Source organism: Acanthochromis polyacanthus, chromosome 11 (assembly GCF_021347895.1).
Source record: "Acanthochromis polyacanthus isolate Apoly-LR-REF ecotype Palm Island chromosome 11, KAUST_Apoly_ChrSc, whole genome shotgun sequence".
Classification (NCBI taxonomy): Eukaryota; Metazoa; Chordata; class Actinopteri; family Pomacentridae; genus Acanthochromis; species Acanthochromis polyacanthus.
This window is the reverse complement of record NC_067123.1, coordinates 3221724-3243271: the sequence shown is the minus strand read 5'-3', so window position 1 is coordinate 3243271 and position 21548 is coordinate 3221724. Positions and strand designations below refer to the sequence as shown.

At 41.3% G+C, this 21548-nt stretch overlaps 1 protein-coding gene and 1 long non-coding RNA gene across 2 annotated transcripts; both read left to right on the top strand.

Moving 5' to 3' along the window:
* On the top strand, positions 1-4535 carry LOC127536211 (uncharacterized). The gene is made up of 3 exons (XR_007945212.1): positions 1-348; positions 1956-4078; positions 4222-4535. It is a non-coding gene; the product is annotated as an uncharacterized LOC127536211 (long non-coding RNA).
* A 7922-nt stretch (positions 4536-12457) lies between these two features.
* Positions 12458-20478, top strand: tomm40l (translocase of outer mitochondrial membrane 40 homolog, like). The gene is given in 10 exon segments (XM_051955969.1): positions 12458-12560; positions 12563-12670; positions 14350-14417; positions 14509-14601; positions 14688-14789; positions 16104-16209; positions 16405-16527; positions 16609-16685; positions 18015-18117; positions 19844-20478. Coding segments are annotated over 10 exon segments (1023 nt in total). The 3' UTR covers positions 19984-20478.
* Positions 20479-21548: the final 1070 nt, after the last annotated feature.

The following is a 21548-nucleotide window of genomic DNA, read 5'->3' as shown; positions in this document are numbered from 1 at the left end:
CAGGCTCACATGCTTCACACCACAACCACACTCAGCCCCGCCCTCAGGTGACAGCTCTGGGCTGAGTAGAGTTTAGACTTGATATCGTGGTGTTTGCAGTAAAGCCCAGCCAGGCAGTTGGAGATGGAGAAGAACGTCAAAAAACGTAAAGGAGGGGCTGAAAAGCTCAGAGAAAAGAGAAGAAAAGCTCTCGAAGCGTCGGCCGGACAGAGTACAACCATAACAGAAATGTTTGCTGTAGCCGCTGCCGGTCCATCACAGGCACAGGGGCCACCTGTTGATGAAGAGGCTGAGCCAACAAGCGAGGATGAGGATGCAGATCGATGTGAAGAAAGCGAGGCTGGAGTGGTGAGCATGAAAGAATCCTGCATTTCACTATATCTTAGAGGATGTCTGAATATGTTGCCTTTAGTAGAGAAATATCAAGCTGTTAGCATCGGTGGTGTAAACTCTCAGCCTAAGCTAAAGGTCTATCCACGGTAGCCTTAGAAGCTAATTGGCTAGTTAGCCAAATGTAGCTGTCTCCTGCAATACAAACGCAGCTCGTATTGGGTGTGTGTGTGTGTGTGTTTGGAGGGGGTGGGGGGTCGATTGCACAGGTGGGCTGGTCTGGTCCAAAAAGTCCCAGGCTGAATTAGACTCCCAATCCTGCCCTGCCTCACAGTATATTCCTATTCCCCTAAAAGGAAACACCAAGCTGCACTGAAACTGTTTATTTAAGGTGGGGAACCATAACAATCCTTCCTATGGGATATCATCAGTACATCAGTAGCTGCATCACATCACTGCTAACAAATTCGAGGAAATGACAGGTAGAGTTCTTCTTACAGGGTGCAGCTCTTGCGTATTGAATGGATCGTATGCCAAGAGACATGGACATATCTGTGCACCAACCATAGGGAGAACTGAGTCTAACCATGGTTCATCCCCACCTCCTAGCCATTCACATTTCATCATTTGAATTCTATGTGTAGGCCTTAGCCAATCACATTTCACCATGGAGAATAAAATGTTATGTTCACGTTCAAACTTCATCCTTTCTGGGGGGCTGTTCCGAACAGAAGAGGTCCTTGTACAAGATTTTTTGAGACACTGATATTAGAAAATAAACAGCTTAATTTGGGAGAAGTAGTTTGTCTTCTGTCTCAAATAAACACATGATCCCACACTAACAGCCGCACAGAAGTAGTTAGCTATAGACTGCATTCTGATTATTAGTGTCGAAGATGTTGGTCAGACCAACGAATGGCGTCAGTATGCGCCTCAGCCTGCATCACTGGAAGGTTTTTAGTGTGACGACATAAACCAGGACGAGAGTCCCCGATACAGAGTTAGAGTCTGACCCACGGCCATTTGAGATTCTCCCCATGATTCCTGTCACTCTCCAGTGTCCGATCATAGACTGTATATAAATATAATAAGCTTTATGTACAGTCTATGGATATAACAAATCCTAAAAAGGTAAAAAAAAAAAGCAGTCCAAACATGGACTTCACAGACTAAAAAATCTTCTGCGATCAGTCCCAGTTGTGTTCTTTTTCACCTCACTAACAGGGACAGCTGCTGTTGAACATAGACTGATGACTGGTTCTGCTGCTCCCTGATGAAAGAAAGATGTTTCTGCTGGTACCAGAGAAAAAATAAGAATACATATCTATAAATGTTAACTTGCTGTTGCTGGAAGGGTTCTTGTTATAAGGTTTTATCGTGGCTTGAATCTGAGGTAACTATGTGTGTATATATATATATATATATATATATATATATATATATATATATATATATATATGTCACATGGCAGTTGGGACTGGTTGTATTGTTGTTTTAGAGATGAATTTTGCATGTTGCATGTTTTGTGTGGTTTGAATTATTGGTGGTTTAAGTTGTACTGCATGTTTTTAGATATCCCACAGCCAGTGAATGCCTCTTATGAGAAAATCTGTTGCACCTGCCAGGTTCTCCCTTCCTCCTTACAGGAGCCAATGGACGGTGGAGAAAGAGGCTCTGGGCTGGAAGGAGAGAGATATAAACGAGCCTGTGGAGGACGATGGGGGGACGGCAGCTGGAAAGAGTGGATGAGAGGAGAGAGCACGAGGCTGGGAATGGAGGCAGAGAGGGACGCCGAGGCGAAGCAGAAAAGAGACCCAGAACGTTACAACGCGACACACTTGCAGCTGCAGGTAGTGATGGTGAAATCGAAGCTTCATGAAGCAATGAACCACTTAGACACATTGCTTCGAAGCATTTGACACAACCAGAAGAGTGACATCTGCTGGTCCTGTGTCAGAACTGCATCCAAGTGGAAAAAAATGGAAAAAGCCTCAGGACTGCTTGTCACACTGCTTTGTACTTGCAATAAATGTTTTAAAATGTTATATATGTATGTTTGTGTGCATATATTTATAGTGTTTCTATGAATGAATATGTGTTGTGTATGAGTGAATCTATGTGTATGTATCTGTATGTTATTTAATGTATGAAATGCAACTAGATATATCTAAACTAAATTCTAACTAAATGTATACACTCCCTAACTTCTCTCAAAATGGCAAATGCACTAGCACAGTGGTTCTCAACCCTGTTCCTCAGGACCCCATGTCCTGCATGTTTTAGATGTTTCCTGCTCCAACACACCTGATTCAAATGATCAGCTCGTCATCAAGCCTCTGCAGAAGCCTGATGACGAGCTGATCATTTGAGTCAGGTGTGTTGGAGCAGGAAACATCTAAAACATGCAGGACATGGGGTCCTGAGGAACAGGGTTGAGAACCACTGTACTAGTGTGATCTCCTCTTCTCAAAAAACCCATAATTTGAGGAGTGAATCAGACCCCTTTGCCTTTTAAGACCTGGACAGATTGAAATGTCCAACCCCTTCAAAGTTCGCGCGAAGCACCGCGACACGTAATGAGGCCTCGTTCTCGATAGTCGCGTGATTGTGGGCGTGCTGAAGCAGGGATCGAAACACCGTCTCGGAACACTTTCGCTTCAAAAGCTCGGCACTCTGTCGAGCAAACTGGCTCGAGTGTAACATCACTAGCGGCAGGGCGATCAGCTCTGCCTGGCGTGCGAGTATCCCTTTGGGGCTTTCCAGTAACGTTCGGGGGTGATTACATCTTCGTGGGAAGGTTGGCGGTGTGCGACTTCCGTACTGGCAGTGGGTCTGTGTCTTACAGGTGGTATCCCCGCAGACGAGTCCAGGCCCAGGAAGAAGGTCACTGGACCCCGCAACTGCTGAACCGTATGGCAAGCCATTTTACCATTTAATGCCCAGACTGGATATTTGCTACAGATATCTGTAATTCAGTTCTTCCTAGTCGAAAAGAACGTTAGAGATATCAACAACTCTATTTCTCCTATCTGTAATTATCATTTCAGATATCCACAAATACATTCATCCTAAGAGAAATGTCACTTTTGCCATTGATGTGTATGGGTTATTTCATTGCGCCTATCCGTAATTTAGTTGTAGATATCCGCAATATGAGTTACGGATATCTACAACTGAATTACGGATAGTCAAAATTCCAATTCGAGATATCGCCAACCCCTCCTCAATTACAGATATCTATATGTTCCTTTGTGGATATCCATAACTCAGTTTTGACTAGGCGGAGTCTGTTGTAGATATCTTAAATTAAAGTAACGCCTAGTCAAAATGGCATTGTAGATATCTCAAATGGGAATTACGGATAGGCAAAACTTGATTGTAGATATCTAAAATTACATTAGAAATATCTTTATTGAATTTTGATAGATATCTAAAACTGGAGATATCTGTAATTACAATTCTGCCTAGGCGAAATGTAATTAAAGATATCTTGAATGACAGTTTTGACTAGACGAAATGACGTTGCAGATATCTGTAATGTCGTGCTGTTAGTCCTCTCACTTTCAGGCGGAAATGCTGATTTGAACTTTTGACGCGCCCATGGCCTCCCGGCTGGACAACGTTTCCCTTTTTGACAGATTTTTCAGTACAACTACCCGTGCTTGACAGGAACTGGCAGCAAGAGAAACGGATGATATTGTGGATGCAACGAGACGGCTATTTCGCCGTCAACCCCAACTCCTTCAGAGTAAGTGTTGCTAGCATAGGCTACATACACCGAACTAGCAAAGTAGCAAAAGCGTGGTTAAATACATTTCATTTTCTGGCTATAATTGATTCAATAAATGGCAATCAAAGTTCTCCATCTCTGCTCTCTGCTCTTTATCTCAGGTCTCTGTTTCTGCGGTTGCCTAGGTGCTGCGTCTAGCGTCTTAAAGGGACAGTAACATGCGTTCTATGAGTTGCTGGTTTACTGTGTGGGTTGCATTCACATCTATATAAATGTCTTTTAATGGTGTACAAACTGCCCTTTGCACCACCGTATGGTGCACACTGTCACTATGCACATCTTCAATGTATAGGAAATGTAAGTTTTGTATTTCTATTTTGCTTTATATTGTACTCTATATCTTCATGTAGTTTAAAACTTACATGCCTCTTTACCATACTTATCTCTCCCCTTTTGAGCTACAGTAAATGCCAATTTCTCTTGGAGATCAATAAAGTATCAACCTGATCGACAGGTTTGATTGATCAATGTATCATGTCTTGTTTTCATTTTTACCTTTACCTAACACTGCAATCTCCCCATGGGATGAGCGTTGTTGTGGTTTGACACGTGGGCCTGCATGCCTGTACAGGTCTGATGAATGGTTGGACGCTCATCCCATTCGGCCGCATATGGATGAGTAAACAATTATTTTTATTTTTTGCCTTTTTATTGTGATAGTTGCAGTGAAGAGTGACAGGAAAAGTAGGGGGAGGACATGCAGAAAAGGGCCACAGGCAGGAATTGAACCCAAGCCGCTGCGTCAGAGACCAGCCCCTGCACATTGAGCGCCTGATTAACCCGATGAACTATACGTGGAGCTACTGAGTGCCCCATAAACAAAATTATTTAATAAATACCAGCGCACCGACCCAGATGTGGACCGGTCCTTCGGTCAAACGACCGAATGAAATAACGTTCAATCCACCCTGCCTAAAATAAAGCAACGTCATTCCGACGAGTCATAGTGACGTTTAAGATATCTTTAACTTACATTTCGCCTAGTGGAAAGTGAATTATGGATATCAGTAATTTCATTTAGGATATGTGATGCGTTTCATGACGTTTCAGTTACGTCATTAGAGATATCCGTCATTAACTTTCGACTAGGCGAAACTGAGATGTAGATACACACGTGGACAAAATTGTTGGTACCCCTCAGTTAAAGAAGGAAAAACCCACAATTCTCACTGAAATCACTTGAAACTCACAAAAGTAACAATAAATAAAAATTTATTGAAAATTAAATAATCAAAACAGCCATTATTTTTGAATTGTTGATTAACATAATTATTTAAAAAAACAAACTAATGAAACAGGCCTGGACAAAAATGATGGTACCTCTATAAAAGATTGAAAACTATTTGACCAGAGTGACATGATTAACTCAGGTGTGTCATTTAATTGACATCACAGGTGTTTCCAAACTCATAATCAGTCAGTCTGCCTATTTAAAGGGAGACAAGTAGTCACCCTGCTGTTTGGTGAAAAGGTATGTACCACACTGAACATGGACAACAGAAAGCGAAGGAGAGAATTGTCCCAGGACATCCGAAAAAAAATGATAGACAAACATCTTAAAGGTAAAGGCTATAAGACCATCTCTAAACAGCTTGAAGTTCCTGTGACAACAGTGGCTCATATTATTCAGAAGTTCAAGACCACGGGACAGTAGCCAACCTCCCTGGACGTGGCCACAAGAGGAAATTGATGACAAATTGAAGAGACGGATCGTTGGAATTGTATCCAAAGAGCCCAGAGCAACCTCCAAAGAAATTAAAGGTGAACTGCAAGGCCAAGGTACATCAGTGTCAGATCGCACCCATTCGTCGTTGTTTGAGCCAAAGTGGACTTCATGGAGACGACCAAGGAGGACACCGCTGCTGAAAAAAACTCATAAAAAGCGAGACTGGAATTTGCAAAAATGCATGTTGACAAGCCACAAAGCTTCTGGGAGAATGTCCTTTGGACAGATGAGACCAAACTGGAGCTTTTTGGTAAGGCACATCAACTCTATGTTCATAGACTCAAAAACCAAGCATACGAAGAAAAGAACACTGTCCCTACGGTGAACATGGAGGAGGCTCAGTAATGTTTTGGGGCTGCTTTGCTGCATCTGGCACAGGGTGTCTTGAAAGTGTGCAAGGTACGATGAAATCTGAAGACTATCAAGGCATTCTGGAGAGAAATGTGCTGCCTAGTGTCAGAAAGCTTGGTCTCAGTCGCAGGTCATGGGTCTTCCAACAGGACAACGATCCAAAACACACAGCCAAAACACCCAAGAATGGCTGAGAGAAAGCGTTGGACTATTCTAAAGTGGCCTTCTATGAGCCCAGATCTGAATCCCATTGAACATATGTGGAAGGAGCTGAAACATGCCATTTGGAGAAGACACCCATCAAACCTGAGACAACTGGAGCTGTTTGCTCATGAGGAGTGGGCCAAAATACCTGTTGACAGCTGCAGAACGCTCATTGACAAATACAGAAATCGTTTAATTGCAGTGATTGCCTCAAAAGGTTGTGCAACAAAATATTAAGTTATGGGTACCATCATTTTTGTCCAGCCCTATTTCATTAGTTTGTTTTTTTAAATAATTATGTTAATCAACAATTCAAAAGTGATGGCTGATTTATGATTATTTAATTTTCAATAAATTTTATTTATTGTTACTTTTGTGATTTCAATGATTCATGAGAATTTGTGGTTTTCTTCAACTGAGAACAATTCCACTGTGTATTATTGTGAGAAGTTAGGATAGCAATGGGTAATAGAGCATTCCCTTGCCCTATGTTTTCCAAACGTTCAGATGTGTCTAGTGGGTTTGCGAGTGTTATTGAACATGTACACACGTGGACAAAATTGTTGGTACCCCTCAGTTAAAGAAGCCTCTCCGAAAAACCCACAATTCTCACTGAAATCACTTGAAACTCACAAAAGTAACAATAAATAAAAATTTATTGAAAATTAAATAATCAAAATCAGCCATCACTTTTGAATTGTTGATTAACATAATTATTTAAAAAAACAAACTAATGAAATAGGGCTGGACAAAATGATGGTACCCATAACTTAATATTTTGTTGCACAACCTTTTGAGGCAATCACTGCAATTAAACGATTTCTGTATTTGTCAATGAGCGTTCTGCAGCTGTCAACAGGTATTTTGGCCCACTCCTCATGAGCAAACAGCTCCAGTTGTCTCAGGTTTGATGGGTGTCTTCTCCAAATGGCATGTTTCAGCTCCTTCCACATATGTTCAATGGGATTCAGATCTGGGCTCATAGAAGGCCACTTTAGAATAGTCCAACGCTTTTCTCTCAGCCATTCTTGGGTGTTTTTGGCTGTGTGTTTTGGATCGTTGTCCTGTTGGAAGACCCATGACCTGCGACTGAGACCAAGCTTTCTGACACTAGGCAGCACATTTCTCTCCAGAATGCTTGATAGTCTTCAGATTTCATCGTACCTTGCACACTTTCAAGACACCCTGTGCCAGATGCAGCAAAGCAGCCCCAAAACATTACTGAGCCTCCTCCATGTTTCACCGTAGGGACAGTGTTCTTTTCTTCGTATGCTTGGTTTTTGAGTCTATGAACATAGAGTTGATGTGCCTTACCAAAAAGCTCCAGTTTGGTCTCATCTGTCCAAAGGACATTCTCCCAGAAGCTTTGTGGCTTGTCAACATGCATTTTTGCAAATTCCAGTCTGGCTTTTTTATGAGTTTTTTCAGCAGTGGTGTCCTCCTTGGTCGTCTCCCATGAAGTCCACTTGGCTCAAACAACGACGAATGGTGCGATCTGACACTGATGTACCTTGGCCTTGGAGTTCACCTTTAATTTCTTTGGAGGTTGCTCTGGGCTCTTTGGATACAATTCCAACGATCCGTCTCTTCAATTTGTCATCAATTTTCCTCTTGCGGCCACGTCCAGGGAGGTTGGCTACTGTCCCGTGGGTCTTGAACTTCTGAATAATATGAGCCACTGTTGTCACAGGAACTTCAAGCTGTTTAGAGATGGTCTTATAGCCTTTACCTTTAAGATGTTTGTCTATATTTTTTTCGGATGTCCTGGGACAATTCTCTCCTTCGCTTTCTGTTGTCCATGTTCAGTGTGGTACACACCTTTTCACCAAACAGCAGGGGTGACTACTTGTCTCCCTTTAAATAGGCAGACTGACTGATTATGAGTTTGGAAACACCTGTGATGTCAATTAAATGACACACCTGAGTTAATCATGTCACTCTGGTCAAATAGTTTTCAATCTTTTATAGAGGTACCATCATTTTTGTCCAGGCCTGTTTCATTAGTTGTTTTTAAATAATTATGTTAATCAACAATTCAAAAGTAATGGCTTGTTTTTGATTATTTAATTTTCAATAATTTTTATTTATTGTTACTTTTGTGAGTTTCAAGTGATTTCAGTGAGAATTGTGGGTTTTTCCTTCTTTAACTGAGGGTACCAACAATTTTGTCCACGTGTTATATATATAATATATATACGCACATAACAAACCAGATAAAATGTTAATGTCACTGCAGTGACAAATAGATTTGGTTTAATTTGATTGCATTAATGTTTAAGTTGAGATTTAGTAGAAATTTAATGGCTGCAGTGTGAAGGGAATACTGCTGTTAAAAAGCACTTTACTTGTTAAAGTGTTTGCAAAGCAAATGTTACTGTATTTTTGTTTATATAGCAGTACTTTAAAAAATAAAAGTGCAGAATACACTACTTTTAAACTCACTACTATTTAATTGTACACATAATCACAGAAAAACATGCAATTAAATATTTTAATCTTTGCCCAGCACTAGTTATTGTACAAATGTGTCTTACTAATAAATACAATCCAATGCTATATATTCATATAAATACAATTTTTACTATATATAAATTAAAATCAGCCTCTGCAATATTATTTATTATATAATTTTTCCTGAGTCATCACAAAATTGGCATTAGCAATAATATTTAAATTAGGCAATTCTATACATAACACTGTATGATATTAAGATCCCATAATAATATTAATTCTGCAAATTTGTCTGATTAATTTCAATATTAAGCTTTAGTCACTGTAATATCATCGATAATACAACATATTGAGATTAAAACATAAACAGAATGTTATTTATTATATAAATTAACCTGATAAACCTAAATATTGAGGCTAAGAAGCTTCAGCATTACATTTTTTTAAAAAGTATAATATTATTTTAATTATTTTGTGTTTAAAACCTGCTGTATGTGTTTTAGCTATACTTTGATCAAACTATTTGTGGATGTTTATGTTTTTCTTCCTCCTTTGACCTTCATGCTGGTTCGTCGTTTCATTTGACTCCGCCCTTTCGGAGAGCAACCAACCAAACAGGTAATATATCCTCCAATCAGTGACTTCCGAGACCTTCATCTCGTCCCTTCACCGCCGACCTCACTATGCTTAGCCAATAGTGTTTGAGTATGAGCGTTACATCATGAGCGCAAAGACACGCCTTCGACTGGTCGAGCGTTCGACATGACTGACAGATGACTCCACCAATCACTTATGCGAGTTTTGATTCGTTGTCCAATAACAACAGATTCTGGGAGAAATAGGCGGGCCGTAGCGTCACTCTTCTCTTTGGTGCTACAAGATTCAAGTTCCGGCTTCATCGTCCTCTGGAAACTACAACGTGAGTAGCACTGTTAGCTGACATTTATCAAACCCCAGCTTCCAGCAGACGGTCCGGTTGGTTTAGCGGTAGCTGCTGCTTCACACGGCGGACTATGGTTTCTCACTTTGGGCAGCGGCGGGTTGTTTTAACGCCGGGGAAGCTAGCTAGTACCATGCTAACCTGTGCACTGAGCGGTGCTAATGAGCTAGCTTAGCTAAACGTTCTCACACCTGAGGGTTCATTCAAAGTGTTAGCCTCATCTGGTTCAGGCAGCAACTCCAGAGCTCTGTTCTCTCTCCTCATTCAGTCATTTAGCTTCACGGTTACTTAAAGTCCTTCATCTGGTGTTGGTTTGAATGAGCTGTGAAAGGTTAAAGGGACACTCCACCACTTCTACTTGTTCTCTGATTAATGTGTTTCTCAGCTTGTGGTTCTTCTGGTTCATGTCTTCTTTTGCTCTAAATGAAGCTTTACAGTCCAAAAGAAAGAAAGAAGCCATCTCTGAACAGGGGTGGTGCTGCGATTTACAATCAGGTCCTTTCAAAACTCCCCAAAGGAACTACTCGGCAGACTCATGCTAATGACAACCATTAGCACACAAGGGCTCAGTCATTTCAACGACCCCCACCGATACTCACAACGACCATCGTTGAGTAGTCAGATGACTTTTGTTATCGGTCGTTGGAATAATAGCCCTGGACACACCTCACAGAGGTTTAAAAGCTGAGGCAACACCAGCCACCACCAGAACTGAAGAAGCCTCTTGGATGAGAGGTGAAACGTCTTCAAGGAACTTTCTTAAAGTCCAGTGGATTGATTTAAACTACTCTGGATTTGCAGTCCAAACTAAATAACCCTGATGCTGTCATCAGACTGTGCTGCCTTCTTCTTCTAACTTAATTTCCATAATTAAAAGTTTCTGATTTAGAAGTGACGTTAATGTTGACATCAGATCTCTCTGGTGGATCACATCTATCAGACCTGAAGGCTGAAATCTTTCTCTGGGCACTGATTCTGTCATAGTAACTTATGTATGTTTAAAGAAATTGGATATTTACATCTCAATATTCAAGGGGTCAATATTAAAATGACAAAAAATGAGACAAACGACACAAAACAAAAAAGGTACAAGCAACAAAAAATGGACCAACGAGACAAAAAGGAAACAAAGCGACGAAAACATGACACAAATGACAAAAGTCAGACAAAAAATAACAAAAACAAGACAAAATATTACAAAGATATTACAAAAATATTAAATAGACAACACAGGTGAGACAAAAAGGAAACGCAAAACTACAAAAATGAGAAACAGCACAACAAAAACATGAGACAAACAAAAAAAATCTGACAAAAAATGAGAAAAATGAACAATGTGGTATTTTGCTTTCTGATCCAAACAACTTGTCATGGTCTAGAAATGATTTTAAATTCATAGTTTTACTGCTTTACGATCTGCAGTTAATGTCTTCTCTGGAATTTTTACACTTTGAGGGCCGGATTGGACCCTCTGGAGGACCACTTTTGGACCATGGGCCTCATGTTGGACCCTCTGGAGGACCGCTTTTGGTCCACGGGCCTCATGTTGGACCCTCTGGAGGACCGCTTTTGGTCCACGGGCCTCATGTTGGACCCTCTGGAGGACCGCTTTTGGTCCACGGGCCTCATGTTGGACCCTCTGGAGGACCGCTTTTGGCCCACGGGCCTCATGTTGGACCCTCTGGAGGACCGCTTTTGGTCTATGACCTCATGTTGGACCCTCTGGAGGACCGCTTTTGGACCATGGGCCTCATGTTGGACACCAAATACTCTAGAATGTGCCGATCTCTCTGTCGACTCGCTGCAGCTCGATCACGCCAGCTCACCCACAGCTGTGCTCTACTGAAAAACTGGAATAATTCTGCCAAACACTGATTCTAAAAGCTAAACCCTGTACTCTAACAGGTTTGGTTCTTTGTGTTTGTTCTGTATTTTTGAGCTTCAGGATGGAAATCTACAACCAAGACTGTTTTTTAGCCTCCTAATGTGTCTTCTGCCACCTAAAAACTCCGTATCTCCCTGTACGCATGTTAAAAAGACTTGATTTTCACTCAAACGATTTTTAGAAACTTCATAAAAGCCTCAGAAGTGAGAAATAAAGGTGATTAAACTAGAGAAAACACAGCGTTATGGGTGGTGTGTGGTTTAACTTGGTGGTGTGAACGCTGAACTAGAGATGAGAAACTTTAGTGGAAGCAGAGCTGCAATAAATAGTTGATTAATCTTCATTAATAGTTCATTAAAGGCCCATCTAGTGCACATTAGCTATCTTCAGCTTTTTTAGAGAGCTAAATTAGGATTTCTTGTTTCTTAAAATGCGAATCGGAAGCTTTTCTTTGCTGACGCTGAACATCAGCTGAACTATTTGTGGCTGCTGCTCAGACTAAAGACACCTAAAGTGATTCTTTTGATCAGTAGAAAATTATATCAGACCTTTTCTATTTTACTGACAAGACAATGAAGTACAAAGTCTTCTGATAATGAAACGGAAAGCTGATAAAAGACCCGACTCCATTATTATTCTATAATAAACATCCAGAATGTTTGTGACTGAACTGGATGACAAACGTCAGAACATCTTGACATCTTCAGGTCTTTGTTTCTAGTCTTTTTGGCTTCACATCTAGATGCTGTCTCTCTGTTTAAATCTTCTGTCCTCCTCAGGATGGGCAGTGTTCTGGCTGCCAGTTCCCCCAACCCTCCACCTCCGGCCCCCGGCGCCGCTGCTGCCCCCGGGTTGACGGTGCCGCCGGCTTTGGGATGCCTCCAGTTTCCCCAGTTATACCCCCGACCGGGGCAACTTCTGGACAGCGACAGGAGGCAGAAAACCCTTTGCCGAACCCGGGAGCGTTTGATGAATGTCATCGCAAATGTAAAGGTATTCAGCAGAACTGACCGAAACGTATAAGAAGATAATTATATAATAAAACTAGAAAAGCACTCAGAGAGAGAGCAGTCCTCCTCCAAGGCTGCTCATTCCTCCACATGGCATTGTCAGTAATGCAGCATTGTTACTCTGCCAAGGAACACAGTGGAGTTATGTGATGATTGACGTCTGTCTGTCTGCAACATCACTCAAAAACAGACAAACGGATTTGAATGAATTTTTCATTGAAGCTCAGAAATGACACAAAGACCAAGTGATCAGATTCTGGCAGTGATGCAGCTTATAGTCTGGATCCATGGATTAGTTAAAGATTTCTGTATCGTTGCCAGATAGCAGCACGGCATCACTGTAACCATGACAACCAGTGAACACTACATCAGCTGATTGTGATCCTACTACAAATCCACCTCTGAGGACTTATCAGGACTTATCCATCAGAAATGATCCAAGGAACAGCTGATTAAACTGTGGGGGTGTTTCTGAGTCCCATCAGTTCCTGCTACATATTTAGGTCACATGATCCGGTATCCGTACATAACATACACATGCAGAACACACGCCTGTACTCAGAGGAAGGTCATTTAGTTTGTGGGTTCATCTGTGTTAAATGGACACATTCTATGTTGCTGTGATTTCTGATCATCAATCACTAATAAACAAATGCTGCATTTGACGTGGGGAATGAGCAGCTTTGGAGGAGGACTGAACTCTGAGGGCTTGTACGATATGTCATAATTTCCCTTGAATTCTATATAGATGGGTCCAGATTTATCACTTTTTAATGGACTTTTTCCATCATTTCTGAGCCTCAGAGCTTCATCAGTCCAGCAGATAGAACCAGGACATTTAGGAGGAGAAACGCATGACTTCTGGTAGAAACTGACACCAGATCAGTTTTGATCCATCCAGGAGTCTCAGTCTGAACACTAAATCTGGATTCTGTTTATTTTCTCAATAACCAGCTGTGATCATCAGTATTATGGGATGTATCAAAGTGTGAAAAGTTTAGAGTCCTTGAAGCAATCACTGGTTCATTGATGTGTTTCTGTTTTCTGATGATTCACCAGAGAAAACTGTAAAAAGGTCATTCTGGGTAAACTTTAAGGCTCATATCAGCATGTTGGTAGTTGGTTGGTCAAAACTATTAGAAGCCACGGAAGGATCATTTTACTTATATTTTGATCATTTTTGATAATTTTGGGTCCTTCTGGAGAAGTTTTTTCATTTTTGGTCAGAAATTTAGTGCTTTAGGACTCGTTTCTGATCATTTTGGGTGACTTTTGGCATCATTTTGGAGGTCTTTTGACTCATTTTGCACAGTTCTTGAGTCATTCTGCGCAAGTTTAGGGGGAAAAGGTCATTCTGGGTAAACTTTAAGGCTCTTAGCATGTGTGATGGTTGTGGTGGATGGTCAGCACTATTGGAGACGCTGGAAGAAGAAACCGGAATCATCTACTAGCTTCCTTTTAACGGAGCGCAAATGTGTTTTTCATCATGTCTTTCTTCTGTATTTCTGAAGTTCTGATGCTCTGAAATGAAAAAAACTCAAATTAAAAAGCATTAATTTGGACTCTCTGTGTAGCCATGTAATAAAGTTATAGTACAGAAATGATCAGCTGATTCTGAGGACGTCAGGGATGAAAAAATGTCTGAATGTTTTTCCTCCTCAGAGGTTTTTCCGATGCAGATGGAAGGCGTCCGGATGGTTGTCAACAAGGGAATCAGCAACCACTTCCAGGTGGGTAAACGCTCTTTTTAAACGCCACCTTTAAAGCTCAGGTTTTACTGTAAATGAGTCGGGTTCGTGCTTTGTGTTTTGTTGTCTCCAGGTGAATCACACGGTTCTCCTCAGCACCTCCGGAGACTCCAGCTACAGGTTCGGTTCTACGTACGTCGGCTCCAAGCAGACGGGTCCAGCAGAGGTGAGAAGCAGTGAAGTCCACGTGAACTATGGGATGTTTGCTCTTTTATCCTCTGAGCCGTAACATTAACAAACGCTGCTGTTCAGTTCTTCCCCGTCATGGTTGGAGACATGGACAACAGCGGCAGCCTCAACGCCCAGATCATCCACCAGATCTCCAGCAGGATACGATCCAAAGTGGCCTTCCAGGTGAACTCTCATCACAGATTTAGTCAGCAACGTCCCGATCCAGCCTTCAAAAACAGAATCGGAGTAGAGATGTGACGTTTGAATCAGTCGTTTGAAGGGCTCTTTATATTGGCGACAGGAAAAAAAACACAAATGAGACGCTCAGTGGCTAAAATGAAACAAGAAAAAAAACAAGAAGACTTTGTTACAAACTAAGAAAAACATGAAACATAATTACCGCAATAAGACACAAGATGTGACAAACGAGATGCAAATTTTGGGAAAAAAAAACACAACCACAAAGAAAAAAATGACAGAAAACAGGACACCCCATGATCAAAGCAAGATGTTAAAGATAAAATAAGAAAAATCGAACACTAAATGGCCAAAACAAGACACCAAATGAGAAAAATGAGACACAAAATGGCTAAAATGAAACAAAAAATGATAAAATTTGCTCACAACAAAAAAAAAAGAAACCTTATTACTGCAATAAGACACAAGATGTGACAAACAAGATTCGGATTTAGGAAAAAATGTCAGAACACAACCACAAAGAATAAAAACGGCAGAAAACAGGACGTAAAATAAGAGACCCAACACAACCTATACGAGATGCAGGAGATAAAACAAGAAAAGTCAAACATGAAACGGCCAAAACAAGACACCAAATGAGAAAAATGAGACGTGAAATGGCTAAAATGAAACAAAAATCAAGAAAATTTGGTCGCGACTTACAAAAAACAAGAAACATTATTATCATAATAAGACACAAGACATTACAAGTCGAGGTCTGACAAACGAGTCAGTGGTTTAAAGTGAATGATGAGAACCAGTTCAGTTACGAGTAGTTCATATGTGCAAACGGCCCACGCTTTCTTCATGTGAACGCAGCTACACACTAACATTGAAAAGTTTGGGGTCATCCAGACAATCCCAGGTTTTCCAGTAAAACTCCCACTTTTATCCATGTGCTAACATAACTGCATAAGGGTTTTCTAACCATCAATGAGCCTTTCAGCACCATTAGCTAACACAATGTAGCATTAGAACACAGGAGTGATGATTGCTGGAAATGTTCCTCTGTACCCCTATGGAGATATTCCATTAAAAATGAGCTGTTTACAGCTACAATAGTCGTTTACCACATTAACTATGTCTACACTGGATTTACCATTCATTTAATGTGATCTTCAGTGGGAAAAAAAATGCTTCTCTTTGAAAAACAAGGACATTTCTGAGTGAACCCAAACTTTTGAATGGTAGTGTAGATTTTTACTTTGCTGATTTATTTCTACTTTATCGTTCTAAATTTACATCAACATCTGTCTTCAGACACAACAACACAAGTTTGTGAACTGGCAAGGTGACGCTGAGTTCAGGGGAGAAGATTTTACTGCGACCGTCACACTTGGAAACCCAGACGTCCTCGTGGGTTCTGGTAGGTCAACAGAGGATCCACTCACTGCTAAACCAAACCCTAACCCCCTAACACTACTCTCCTAACCCTACCCTACTAACCCTAACCGGATGTGCTTCCATTGACATCTACCAAAGCTTACTTCTGTCTTCATGTAATAGTTTTAACGGTTCCTAAAGCAGTGCATTAAAACCAGCCTGTTGTCGTCCCTGTCAGGTATCGTCGTCACTCACTACCTCCAGTCCATAACGCCGGCTCTGGCTCTGGGAGGGGAGCTGGTTTACCACCGCCGGCCGGGAGAGGAGGGCTCAGTGATGTCTTTAGTGGGCAGGTATACAGGTGAGACAGTAGTCTGGATTAAAGAGTCCGGCACATTCACGTCTTCATAACCAGTCCTGACCAGTTGGCTTTAATCTGCAGGCAATAACTACATCGCCACGCTGACCTTCGGCTCAGCGGGAGCTCATGCATCGTACTACCACAAAGCCAATGACCAGGTACAGTCTGCAGGTCAATAGACTCAGGATCAGCTGGGTTGGTTCATGTCATTTTACAGAAATGTTGGTAAATGTCGACCAAAGTTTGTATTTTAGTGCAAGTATGGACTCATCCTTTTATATGCACTTACAGGAACTCTCTGGGGCTCCAATAGCAAAAAAATTGCAATTTTTCTATTTTCAAGGTCCAGTATTCAGACTTTTGTCCTCTGCTGAAGCAGTTTGATCATTTAGATCTGCTGCAAACTATTTTGTCTGTCTTCACCAAATTTCATGACTGTAGGGGTTTAGTTCTGAAGATATTGAACCTTAAATTAGTTTCCAGGTTACATGTTTGAGGGTCAAAATAAAAAAAGTCTGAAAACATGGAAATTCTCAAAATTCAACCACAGTATTTTACATAACTTAGTTTTAGGTCCCAAATATCTCCCAGCTAAACTCTGAATAAATCTCAACGAGACATCAGAAACACCGTCAAGCACGTAGGTGGCAGCATCATGAGGATGTTTTATTCCATTTTCATGGACCAAGAAATACTCAGTTTGACCTTAACTGAAGCAATTTGACAATTTAGATCTTCTGGAAACTGTTCTGTCCGTGTCTTCACCTATTTTCATGGAAATGTGATTTTTGCTTCTGGACGTATTGAACGCTTAAAGTGGCTTCACAGGTAAGATGTTTGTTTAGAGTGAAAATACGAAAAGCTGAAAACATGAAATTCTTCAAATTCAGCCATGATATTGTACAGAATTTAATTTTGAGTCCCAAACGAACAATTAAATTCTTGACAAAGATGATAATTAATATAAACTAGAATTTCCCAGAAGGTACATGAGACACTCTGAAGTCAACTCCAACAAGATTCTTTGGTCAGATAAGACCAGCATTGAAACAAACATGCTGACCCCACTTTGAAGCATGGTGGTGGCAGCATCATTGGTCCTCTGCTGGGGCCATTCAGACATCTGAACACGCTGGAAACTATTTTATCCATGTCCTCACCTGATTTCATGGATGTGGGGGTTTTATTTCTGGAGAGATTGAAGCTTAAATTCAGCCTCCTTTTTTATTTACAGAACTTAGTTTCAGGTCTGAAATAAGCAAATGGAATACAATCTGAAATGGTGCAGCAACATATTTCTGTCTGAATTGACTGACTGACCTCATGTTGGCTAACGTAGCTTCCCCTTGTTTTAAATGTGATTTATTGTCTTCTGCTGCCTTCTTGGTAAATCTCTGCAGCTCTACTTGTAGGAAATGGGTTCCGCTGTGAGCCAGTAGTTCACGTTCTGCCTCCATCAGGATCTAACTGTCTTTGCTCTTCAACAGTTGCAGCTCGGAGTCGAGTTCGAGGCGAGTAGCCGAATGCAGGACACCAGCGTGTCGTTCGGCTACCAGCTAGATGTGCCTAAAGCTAATTTACAGTTTAAAGGTATGTATGATGGGAGCAGTTTGGTTTGTCTCTGGACACAAAAACTATTCCTGTTAGAATCATTCCAGTGGTTTGGTTGTATGTAAAGTAATGCTAACCAAATGTTTTCCAAGTGTACAATCTGCATGGCTTTTACCTCATCTCGCTTTTCAAATGCTTTTTCCTTTGTGAAATCAATTTTTCTGAATCAGTTTGTTTGTTGTTTGAATAGCTTTATTGTCATCATACACTGGAACATGATGAAAATATAAATAGCTGCAACTGGATGGTGCATTGATGACAAGCTAAATAAACAACAAGAAATAGTGAAATCAAATGTACATGTAAAACAAGACTATATTAAGAACTACAACATATGCAAAAGAGACAAGATATATACAATAGAGTGTGGGAGGTAAATGAGATACAAGAAAATCCAATAAAATAGAATAAATATAGGCACGGTGGTGAAGCACAGTGGTGGCAGCATCATGACTTGAAGCACGGCGGTGGCAGCATCATGACGTGAAGCATGGCGGTGGCAGCATCATGACTTGAATCATGGCGGTGGCAGCATCATGACGTGAAGCATGGCGGTGGCAGCATCATGACTTGAAGCACGGCGGTGGCAGCATCATGACTTGAATCATGGCGGTGGCAGCATCATGACTTGAAGCATGGTGGTGGCAGCATCATGACGTGAATCATGGCGGTGGCAGCATCATGACTTGAAGCATGGCGGTGGCAGCATCATGACTTGAAGCATGGCGGTGGCAGCATCATGACTTGAATCATGGTGGTGGCAGAATCATGACGTGAAGCACGGTGGTGGCAGCATCATGACGTGAAGCACGGTGGAGGCAGAATCATGACGTGAAGCACGGTGGTGGCAGCATCATGACGTGAAGCACGGTGGTGGCAGCATCATGACTTGAATCATGGCGGTGGCAGCATCATGACGTGAAGCATGGTGGTGGCAGCATCATGATGTGAAGCATGGTGGAGGCAGAATCATGATGTGAAGCACGGTGGAGGCAGAATCATGACGTGAAGCACGGTGGTGGCAGCATCATGATGTGAAGCACGGTGGTGGCAGCATCATGACTTGAATCATGGCGGTGGCAGCATCATGACGTGAAGCATGGTGGTGGCAGCATCATGATGTGAAGCATGGTGGAGGCAGAATCATGATGTGAAGCACGGTGGTGGCAGCATCATGATGTGAAGCACGGTGGAGGCAGAATCATGACGTGAAGCACGGTGGTGGCAGCATCATGACGTGAAGCACGGTGGAGGCAGAATCATGACGTGAAGCACGGTGGTGGCAGCATCATGATGTGAAGCACGGTGGTGGCAGCATCATGACGTGAAGCACGGTGGAGGCAGCATCATGACGTGAAGCACGGTGGTGGCAGCATCATGACGTGAAGCACGGTGGTGGCAGCATCATGACTTGAATCATGGCGGTGGCAGCATCATGACATGAAGCATGGTGGTGGCAGCATCATGACGTGAAGCACGGTGGTGGCAGCATCATGACGTGAAGCACGGTGGTGGCAGCATCATGATGTGAAGCAGGAGGTTGTATGTAAGCTGCATTAGAACCATTAAGGTGACACTTCCTGTTTTGAGCTCAGGAGTCTGATGAACCATTTATAAGGATCTGAGTCTCTTCCCAGGGTGGCTGCTGTCTGTCTACATCTTCTCGTTTGTTCTTTCACCCTCTAACTTCCTGTTCCTCCTCCAGGTTCGGTCGACAGTAACTGGATCGTCGGCGCGACGTTAGAAAAGAAGCTGCTGCCGTTGCCGCTCTCTCTGGTCCTCTGCTCTTTCCTCAACCATCGTAAAAACAAGTTCCAGTGCGGCTTCGGCGTCACCATCGGATAGATCCGGCTGAACGGCGAGTTGTCGGACCTGCAGACGGACGGACTCTCTGTGGACGAACGGACTGAAACACTCCGTCATCAGTCTGCCGTCTTTGGTTCCCAGATCATGTTTCATCTCATGTGGTGAACAGAAGCTGTTAATGTCAGTAAAGTGTAAAGTAGAGATGAACTCTGAGGACTCTTACAGGCAGGATGTTGGAGCTCTTTGTTTCTGAGTCCGGTGCCCGTCACGTTTGGGTTCCAGCTTTGATTTTATTCTTTTTTTTGTTTTTTTACTGTAAAGTCTGTCTCGATGTGCAGTGAATGAAATGGTCGTCATTTGCTTGTTAAACGGTGATTTATTGGTTCCAGACGAGTTGTTCTAAGGAGTGTACTGTATGTCCTGTTCACCACCCATCACTTGTTTCGTTGCCTTTTTTATGTTACGTACAAATGGAGCAGCATATATGACCTGTATATACCTCTGAGACACTGATAAATCCATTTCTTACTAAAACACCTCGGCTCAGTGCATTTCTTCAGTCCACCACATTAACTGACGTTTTTCTTCTTGATGTTTTGATCCCTAACATCCAGATTTTTTCATTGTTTCAGAGTGCTAATCCCTCTATTTCTGATGTTTGGTACTCTAGTATCCAGGTTTTTGATGTTATGACGTGTTAATATTCAGATTTTTGATGATATGGTGCAATAATAAGATTTTTGATGCACTAATGTTCAATGTTTTGATGATTTGGTGAATTCATATAGAGATTTTTGAAGATTTGATGCACTAATGTTCAATGTTTTGATGATTTGGTGCATTAATATTCAGACTTTTTTGCTTCAGTGCACTAATATCCAGACTTTTGATGATTTGGTGCCCTAATATTGAGATTTTTGATGTTTTGATGATTTAGCGTGCTGACATCTAGAATTTTGATGTTTTGGTGCAGCATTATACAGATTTTTGGATGATCTGGTGCGTTAATATCCAGATTTTGGATGTTTTTACATGCTAATATGCAGTTTTTTTGGTAAGATTTATGTTTTGTTACACTATTATCTAGATTTTTGATATTTTGCTATATTGATATCCAGATTTTAATGTCTAATTTGCTAGTATACAGACTTTTGATGATCTGGTGCATTAAAATCTAGATTTTTTTAAAATGTTTTAGTGCAATAAATAACAGAATTTTTATGTTTTGTTGCACTGTCATCTCGATCTTTTAATACTGGGGTGTGTTTATATCCAGATTTTAATGTTTTAATTTTCCAATACGCACATTTTTGATGTTTTGGTGCATTATTATTATTATCCAATTTTTTAATGTTTTGGTGCACTGATATCCTGATTTTTGATGATTTGCTGCATTAATATCCAGATTACTGATGTTTACATGCTAATATGCAGATTTTTCATATTTTGTTGCAATAAATAACAGAGTTTTTGTGTTCTGTTGCAGTATCATCTAGGTTTCTGATGTTTCAATGTGCTAATCCCTCTATCTCTGATGTTTGAGACACTCGTTTCCAGGTTTTTGATGTCATAGTGCATTAATATCCTGATTTTTTTTATGTTTC